Source organism: Microplitis demolitor, chromosome 6 (genome assembly GCF_026212275.2).
Source record: "Microplitis demolitor isolate Queensland-Clemson2020A chromosome 6, iyMicDemo2.1a, whole genome shotgun sequence".
NCBI lineage: Eukaryota > Metazoa > Arthropoda > Insecta > Hymenoptera > Braconidae > Microplitis > Microplitis demolitor.
In genome coordinates, this window is record NC_068550.1 from 4248173 (window position 1) to 4258139 (window position 9967).

The 9967-nt window shown below is 29.8% G+C and overlaps 2 protein-coding genes across 2 annotated transcripts; both read left to right on the top strand.

Moving 5' to 3' along the window:
* Positions 1 to 245: 245 nt before the first annotated feature.
* On the top strand, positions 246 to 2291 carry LOC103573547 (uncharacterized). The gene is made up of 4 exons (XM_008552694.3): positions 246 to 1076; positions 1160 to 1587; positions 1658 to 1919; positions 2112 to 2291. The coding sequence occupies exons 1-4, from the start codon at positions 1060 to 1062 to the stop codon at positions 2179 to 2181; spliced, it is 777 nt and encodes a 258-aa protein (XP_008550916.1). The 5' UTR covers positions 246 to 1059; the 3' UTR covers positions 2182 to 2291.
* A 3181-nt stretch (positions 2292 to 5472) lies between these two features.
* LOC103573555 (RE1-silencing transcription factor) lies at positions 5473 to 8043 on the top strand. The gene is made up of 7 exons (XM_008552705.1): positions 5473 to 5667; positions 5783 to 6100; positions 6163 to 6297; positions 6359 to 6519; positions 6591 to 6878; positions 6963 to 7203; positions 7783 to 8043. Exons 2-7 carry the CDS (start codon positions 5783 to 5785, stop codon positions 8041 to 8043), a joined length of 1404 nt encoding a protein of 467 aa, XP_008550927.1. The 5' UTR covers positions 5473 to 5667.
* Positions 8044 to 9967: the final 1924 nt, after the last annotated feature.

A 9967-nucleotide genomic window follows, 5' to 3' on the forward strand; every position in this document is an offset into this window, starting at 1 on the left:
TTTTAAAAAATTAAAACGCAATGACTGCAAACTAATGAAAAATTAAACTAATAGTCGGTTAGTCTAGTAATGAATTAAATTGAATCATTTATTGATTCATAATTACATAATTAAAATTACCGCTTTAAAAAAGTTGGCAATTTAAATTTTTTCATCGAAAATATCAATGCGTAATAATAATTATCCAATTGTCTTACAATTATCCTGCTGTAAATTTTTTATTTTTATTAGAGCGTACACTAATTATAAATATTAATATTAATTAGATAAGAAAGTTTTATTTACTTATTCTTTTTAATTTATATTAATGTTTTAATTAAAATAATATCATGTCTAGTCATGATAGTTCACGTACCAGAAGCTCTACAGTAAAAAAAAAAAAGCAATTGACCGAAGATGAACTACATTACAAATTACAAAGAACTAACAAGATAGTATTGATATTATTTACTGTAATTTTCATTATTTCTCTAATACTCACACTAATTATCGGGTGCACATATTCTGAATCAGTGGCTTATATCTCTATCATGCAGACAATTTTAATTGGAGTAACTGCAACACTTTATTATAAATATACTACTTATTAAAATCATTAGTCATAATTAATAAAAATAAAAGACACAGCATCCAAAGATTTGATAATTTAATTTCTATTATTTATTTCATTGTCCAAATTTATGAAATTCCATTTATTAATTAAAAGCATAGACACATAATGATGATAATTGTTCTTGTATTACTTAAAAAATTATTAAATTACCATCAATTTATTCCCAATGACGTATAAAATTATTTTATAAATTTTTCACAATTTGAATTATTTAACTTCCCGCCTTTTTTTTAAATATGCGCGCGCATTGTTGACAGTTAATTTGGATTCATTTTTTTGTTTGTCTGAGGACAATTATTTGTTTGCACATTTGTTTAAGTTAATAATTGTTAAAAATGATTAATTATTAATTACTAATTAAAGTGGATAAGAAATAAAAATTTCAAATTATCAGCTGTTATTTAAAATATTTATTTAATAGCAATTGTTTATTTAAATTAATAAAAATGCGCAAAGTTCCCAAGTAAGTACAAATAATTAGTACTTAGTTAATTAATTAATTAATTTTAAGTGTAATTTTTTAAAATTAATTTGCTTATTGATCAGCCCACCAACGAACGCACCACGTGCTAGCAAACCACGACCCGGTAACCTAAATTCGACTATGATGGCACCGGGATCACCGAAAGCTAAGACTCTTTCTAGGAGAACTATGATGCCCAGTGGATTATCAACTACGATAGCATCCTCGTCGTTAAATTCTACTGTATCTAGTATTCCACCTGATGATAATTACGTCACCACCATGGCCTACACGGATTATAATTATTCAAAACTGGTGCAGCAGACACAAATAATGGAAGGAAAAAAACGCGCTGATGAAATTGTTAACCAAATAGTTTCCATTCAAATGGATTATGATAAAGCATGTCTCAAATTAAATGAATATAAAATGAGGATTAATGATGTTAGAGCTTTTAATGAAGGTCAAAATAAAATTGACTCCGAAATTGAGAGTATTGACAGTCATCTTGGTAAACTTTCATTTTTATATAATTGTTTCTTTACTTGGCCACTTATTTATTAGTATTTAAATTTTTTTAGGTGCTAATTATGAAAATGCGATGGGACATTTGAATCGCATAAATTCAAAACTACAGTCGGCTAATAAATTAGTTTGTAAAAATATAAAAATATTTGAGGATGATGAAGAATGGGAACTTATAAAAAGTTTAATTAAAAAATGCAATGAATTATTAACTACTATCATGAGTTCCAGTGAAAAATTTGATCTCACCATCAAAGTTGATAATAATTATGATGAATTTTTAAATTTATTTAATCCTGTTAGAAAACAATTAATTATGTTAGTATTTTATTAATTATTATTACGCTTAGAATTATAGAAATTATCAAGTACAGTCTCATTTATTTTCCATCAAGGAAAATTTGAAAATTTAAATAGTTTTTTTTAAGGATTTTTTGTTGAAGAAAATAATTGAGTACTTATACATAATGAAAATAACAATCAATTATTATATTAAAATATTTTTTTCAGAGTACACGATCACCTGGAAATGCTTCAAGCGGATACGATAAAAAAAATGTCTTCGTATTTAGATCAATAATTACCTAATTACTTTAAATAATTAAAACTAATTAATTTAATAATTACATTTAGGAATTTGAGATGAGAATTACCGATGAGTATTTAAAAAAAAAAGATACAAATGTACATTATAAGCCTTTTTTATTACAATAATAATTTACATATATTTTTGTAATTAAATTTTTTCAATTGTAAATCAAATTAAACAAATAAATATTTACAAATTTATTATTAAATGTTTGACCTTTCATGTTTTTAATTTTTTTTGACTACTTAATTATTATTAATATGAATTATAAACTGGTCGATTTATAATCAAAATTAAATTCGAAATTTTAATTTATTATCCACCTTCCGAATTTATCATTTTTTTAAGTTGATCTGCACTGTAAAAAATTGGGAATTAATTCGGAGTATTCATTCCGGATTTAATCCGCGTTCACTACGAAAATTTTTTACAGTGTGGACATAATTTTAATTTAATATAAATATGTAGTGGTAAACTATTACAAGTAAAGATGGCCAATGTCCAAAGTCTGAAAATTATTAATTAAAATAAATTTAATTCCAGAAAACGAAAATTACTTAGATTTTAATTATAAAATCTCTGCTAGAAAAATTTATACACTAAAATTACTTACTATATACTATAGATATATTTATTCATTATACAATTAATTATTTATTATATTTAATTAAATCAATACAGTCTATAAATTTAAAATAAAATTTTTTTAATTAATCAGCGATAATTAAAAATATAAAAAATCTTATTGAAAATGTTCTTAAATTTGTAGTCTTTGCAATTCAATTGAATGAAATTTTTTTTTAAGTCACAAAAGCTACAGCCGAAGCCTGCGCTCTATTTATTTTATTTCTTCATTAAAAAAATAATCAAATCTGGGTGTTTATTCACTGACGTTGATTTATTGGCTTAGTCACTATATTCAATTATCAAACAACCCAAAATGATTAAAAATACCATCGCTGCAGTGAAATGACATCAAGAATATTTAAATAAACTACTGAATTAATTCTAATTACGAAGGTTTGAAAGAAGAAACACATGAAATTGTTATTTAAAAAATACAAAAATATTTTCAGCAACATAATTTATTTATGAAATATATGACTGTCTGTTTTTGACGTCACAAAATATTTTACACCGAAAAAATTTTAATTATTCATAACTACCCAATATGAATAATTTCTAAATTTTTTCCGTTGTAAAGTTATCGATCACGAGTTTGCTACCGAATTTTAAGTGAAACTGCATTAATAAATTATTTATATGTAAAGAAAATTATTGCGCTAAATGTCAACGATAATTAATGCTGTCATTTTTTGAAAATTATTTACAATGATAATAAAAAATAATTAATATGCGCGATGATTAAGAGAAGAAAGAAGAAATTACAGAAATTTTAAATTTATTTGAAATTTTTTATTAACGATTACAATCAATAATTTTAATTATTTCATATATTTATTGAATTCATCTTACATAATTAATAAAAAAAAAGTACATAAATTTTTAAAAATTAAAATGAGGGATCGTTCTTTTTAATAAGACTCCAAAAATAAAAGTTAAAAAAACTTAACACACAATTTTTTACACTTCACTTTTAAAAATAAAATAATAAATCATGTATTTGTAATATAATTAAAAAAAAAGGATTCCCATATTGACATGATATTATTTGTCCATCCCCTTTTCACCCTTAAACTATTTTCAGCTCGTGGCGTCCTCTTTCAATACAATGCAAGCTCTCATCCATCCCCGGGACTGGCGCATGCCCATGACAATAATATATTTAATTTTTTTCCTAAATAATTTAGCAATTTTTCTAGCAATAAAAAAAACAATAAAATCACATAATAATTACTCTCTATTCTTTAATTTCCCATTCAGAAATAATGAGCGTAAAAAAAAATGAATTAAAAAAAAAATTTTTTTTTTTTTTTCGAATCCTCGCAATTCATCAATATTATCCTTAAGGATTTTTCCGCCACGCAATTTTATTCTGCGCATGGAAAGCAATTTTACCCAATCATAAATAGGGCTATTGTGGGGGGATAGTGTATGTTGGTGCATTTCATACATCCGAGTGTAATGGTACCCAGATAGAGACGTCGCGAGGCTATCGGCCCGGGGTTCACGTAAATATCTCTCCAAGTAATTTACACTGTAGTGCACTAGTGTCATACAATTTAAAATATTTTTAAAAACATAATTTTCCAATCGAAAATAAATTATTATAAAAAATAGATAAACAAATAAAAAAAAAAAATGTGTACTAAGTTAAAGTGTCGGATCCGCGAGTGGATCAAATGAGGGAGCGTGTGTGACACGCGGTTGAGCGAGTGATCCGTGACGTCAGTGGTCCAATCGGTTGTCACCTGTCACCCACTAGTACCAGATCGTCTCTCGCCTTACGTCTCTCCCACCTTCAAATACTAGTATTTCTCTCTCTCCCTCTTTCTCTCATCTCTTTCTTCCTCCACCTCCACCTCCTCTGCCACTCCAGCTTCACCCCCACCCTTTCCTCTTCTTCTCTTTCTACTGTCATACAGAGGTCGAAACTCTGGCGCCTTGTGACTTACCACCCCTTGATAAAACTCCCATTCCTCAGCTATAGAGGTGGCTAGCCCTTTATAATCTTCTTTTGTCTCGCTCATACTAAAACAAATACCATCAGTTACAGCGATTCATTCCCTTCTTCCTCTTCTTTTCACCCCCAGCGGGCAGTATCTGGTATCTGGTATCCAATATCCAGCATCCAGCATCCAACAATGAGTATCCCAGTAAAGTATCCCCGGTAAACCTCTCGCTGGTCGGTAGCTCATGGATCTCTCCCTGCTCTCCCATCACCCTGATAACCCTCTCGCCCGTTTCATCCCGTGCCTCGCGACCGCAGACACAAAAACAATAACAAATCGATTTCTGGAGGGCGGTTTGGGGAAGGGGTCAACCACGGTGGCTGGGACACTGTGAGCTGTGAGCTGTAAGCCACTCTAGACTACGGTACAGGGCAGCTGGAATAGACGGGCGAATAAGAGAGCAAAATTGGATTGGGGGTAGCCAAGAGATAATAAAAAGAGACAAAGACTTTAGAGAGTAAGAACACCAATAATTCTACAGGGTGGTACTGCTACTGCTATTGCTATTGCTATTTCTGGTGTATCCACTTATAATCTCTTTGTCTCTTTATTTCTCTCTCTCTATGAGCATGTACATTTTATGCTAAAGTATGCAACTCCGCGAGACACGAGTCGCCAGCCGATCTCCGACGGAATCATCCACTGGACTAGCTTTCATTGTTGTCTTTGCGGTTGTATTTATAATACTGGTTCTTGTTGTTGTACTAGATATTGTTGGACTGAGAACCGGTGTTATGATCGAGACAATATCAATCAATACCACCGAGGCTGGATCACACGCGCTATTCGGTAGCGAGATTGATAAGATATTTCTACGGACGCAGACGTGATCCTTTACGCTACGGTATTTTACACAGACTCGGTTTCTTTATTTATTACTAATTACTTATCATAAATTAATACATCGACACATGACTTAAAAAAATTCATTGCTGATCTCCGATAATCTTTTGTTCTAGATGGACTATGGGATTTGGGGTCTTCATGCCGCGAGTAGACTCTGGGGTGACCCGCGACTCGCTCGGCACCCAATCATACCACCAGGTGCACCTCAACTTTTGTCCCGCGCAGTTCTTACTCTAAGTGCACTACAACAGCAGCAGCAATTAAGCGCCGCGATGGCCACCGAAGCTGAAAGCTCCTGTCAGGCGATAGAACTCACTGCCAAGTCTTCCAGCAGCGATGGAACCAGAAGTGAAACTAGCACGCCGTTTGATAGAAAAAAATCAGAAGACAACGAAAGCAACATCGAAAAAGATGATGATGACTACGATGAGGTATTTTCAATCAATACATTAATTAATTAATTAAATTTAATTTAATTTAATTTACTTTACAGAATACTGGAATTAATGACAACGAAGATCCTGGTGATGAGAGCGACACTGGTAGCACTAATAGCTCTCATCCTTCAGGAAATAATAATTTACCAAACAATTTATTGGATCCTATGTCATGTTTTGGCTTTGACAAGGTAATTTTAATAATTATAAGTAATTAATTTATTATTAATTAAATTTATTTGAATTATTTAGGACGAAACCGTGACTCCGATGTTAAATGGCTGGGTCTTGGGAGCCTACACAGCAATGCTAGGAAGATTATCTGCGGCAACGGCAGCCTTAGAAGCTATTGAAGTTCCTTCGATGCCTTCTGGAAGTGAATCTGAAAGTGATGAGTCTTCATACACTGAAAAGTAAATTATATTTATTGTTTATTATTACTGTTAATATATATTTATATATTTATTTGTTTATAATTAAATAGATCTAGAGATAATAGTCCAGTTGCGGGAGCATACAGAGGATATCCATGTGGATCGTGTGACGTGGTAGCTTCGACGAGACCGGCTCTGAAAAAACACCTGCTGGACTGCCATCCAGCCTCATCATCAGGATCCGAGGCCAGCAGCACGAGAACGTGTCCGTCAGCGGGCTGCGACTTTACGAGCAAGTCGAGGTGCGAAATGGAAACTCACGTTGCGGGTCACGTCACCCAGGGAATGACTTCCACGGGAAAAAAAAGGTCTCTAGCTCTTCAGCGCGTCAGGTATAGGTACTCAAAGTTCACTAGATCTTTTGAATTCCTCGTACTTGATTTCTTAGTGTTTTAATTATTCAATATTTGGTTTTTTTATAGGTACGAGAGGGAAGAATACAGATGCTCGCTGTGTTCGTATGCCTGTACTATTGAGAAAGCGTTTCAACGACACTTGCGTGCTCATGCGAGAGGCTCCGCACCAGAGACCAGAGTCAGCTGCGCTGTTTGCGGTGCCGACAGGTCCTCCGAGGTCGATTTGAGTCGACATATGAGGAGGCATCGGGATGATAGATATTTCTGTTGCGATATTTGTGTTTTTCGGACGGTTCAATTGAAAAAAGTAAGTCGTGATTTTTATTCAAGAGGTTTTCGATTAAATTTATGAATATTTTTCAGTATCAAAAATAGCTTTGGTGTGAAATTTCTGCTGAATAATTCAAAATTTAGAAATTTTTGAATTTAATAGTTGAAAAACGTCTTTTTTTTGCCTGAAAATTTCTGAAAAAAAATTTTTTTAAATATGATCTGATATTATTTCCTAAATTTATTCATGAAAATGAAAAATTTATATTTTTTTTTTAAATTTTATAAAATTTTCTAGTCATATATTAATTTCTTCTGATTTTTCATATTTTTTTTTGTAAATTTTATGTTAAAAAATCAATAAAAAATTTACTAAATTGAGTAAAAATTCGAATTTAGTTTTTTCGTTTATTTTTTTTATATTTCTTACTTTTGATAAAATTTAGCTTAAAAATACTTTCAAAATAAACTTAAATTTCTCATCATTTCGATTTTCCATGCATGCGTAAAAAAAAATATCGACAAATTCAAAAATAGCCAGTGTCAAATAATGATTTAATGTGACCTGAAGTGTTTAATTTCCACAAAAAGCTCTTGAATAAATAATAAATTACAGTTGATACAGCACCGACGAATGCATACAGGAGAAAAACCCCATTTGTGTCCCCACTGTGCGTACAGAAGTGCACGCCGCGATAATTTACGCAGCCACGTACGCCGAGTCCACAAGAAAGAAAATCTTTATTGTGACACCTTCAGTCCACGAGGTATGTTGATGAACCCCAGCTTGACACCGACTAACGAGGATCTACCAGCATCGACGAACCTTCAAACTCCGGCCTCACCTGCACCGTCCAATTCAGAATCGACGAACTAACGAATGCGCCGCTCGATCGCGAGTTAATAGCTCGTACGAGCCAAGTAATTACTATTTATTTATTAATTTATTTAAGGTATTAAAATATTAAGGTATTGAAACGTCCTAAATACGTCAATAGGTCCAGGTTTTAAATAAACCTCGAGATGGATCGATAAGTCATAGTCGTAATATCGGTAATTTAATTACTAATGTATAATATTTATATTAATAATAATAATAATAATATTATTGCAGTTTATTTAAACGTTACTGTACGTCAAGTAAGCTCATCAACGTCTGTTTGAAAGTGTTGAAAGGTACTGTGGAGTTATTATATAAATTCCTCTGATAGATAGTTAATTAAATCATAAATTAGAAATTATTATAGATATTATTGCATGTCCTTGTCACGTACTATCGACTTCCTGGTTATTGAATTTTTTAAAATTATTTTATTGGGTTTTCAATTAAGAAAATTTGGTCATCATAAAAATTTAAGAATTTATTTGATTATTTATAAAACATTAATAAAATGCAGAAGGTAACTTTAGTTTTAATTATTGCATAGAAATTAAAAATTTTAAGAGTTAAAGTTCTTATTTATGTGAGTAATTTTTTTGAAAAAAATTTTTAATAATTTTTCGTCAAAGGTAACAGAGAAAAATTGAATTTATGAAGGAAAAAATATGATACTTAAAAAAAATTGCAATAATAAAAATTATTTGGGTTCAGTAGTAAATTTGAAAATGAGAAATTTTTTGAAAAATTTTGTATTTATAAATTTGAGAAAAAATATAAAAAAATTTACGGAATTATCCACAATAGTAAAAACTGCTTTTACATAATTAAGTAAATTTTTTAAATTTAACTTTTCAATTAAATTTTGATCCTTTAATTATTTCGTATTTAATTAAAAACAAATTTTTACAGTAAATAGACTGTAAGAATTTAAAAATGAATATTTTACTACTTAAATTAATTTCTTCTTGCGGCGAGATGATAATTTGAACCAAAGTTATAGAATTCGGAAGCTTATAAATAATAAAATAAAAATTGTTTGATGACAGTAAAAATAATAAAATCCGTAATTATAAAGTGAGATTTAGTAAATATTGTATGGTGCTAGATGTCTCATTAGACTGGCGGTTAGAAAGACTGAAAGAGTCCAAGGCCTGAATAAAATAATTGGCCAACGTGATAGAAAAATGACTACATGGCAACTAAGACTGTTCTGTTGTGCCAGTCAGAATCCTCAGCTAATTGCATAAGAATAAGACTAAATTAATAAATTAGTTATTTATTTTACTTATATTATTATTTAAATCGTAAATTTAAAATTTGTGATTGGCAATTCAAAGACTGATGATATTCAGAGGATTCTGTCTTTAGGGATCGGTGCTACGTGTTTAATTATTTTATTAAATATGTAATTTATTTTTAAATTTATTAATTGCAAGCACTTGAGAAATAGTGCTGTTATGTCGCCTATTTGTCTTAAAAACTATAAATAATCTGTAATATATTTATACTTTTTTTCTTTTTTTGATACACATTGTATTTAAATTGATACTTTATATTTATAAATGAATTTTAAAATAATTAATTAATATGTGATGGTAATAATTAACATGCATACAAATTAGTGGCGTGTTAATTTATCGAGTTTAGTCAACAATTTTTATACAATCATTTACAATGCGTACTAACAAAAATATAATAAACATTTTTGTCCGCATTATATATATATATATATATATATATATTATATATAAATATTATAATAGTAAATACTAAGTAATACGTATGTTTAAATGATGTTCATTAAAAAATGGATTTATTTTTTATTTTGAAAGTTTAGTGATGCTATTAAATGAGTACTTACTTCGATTGGTTTCAAAATTAAGTTTGGGGAGGGGTTGGGGGTAAAATATAAAATTTGATA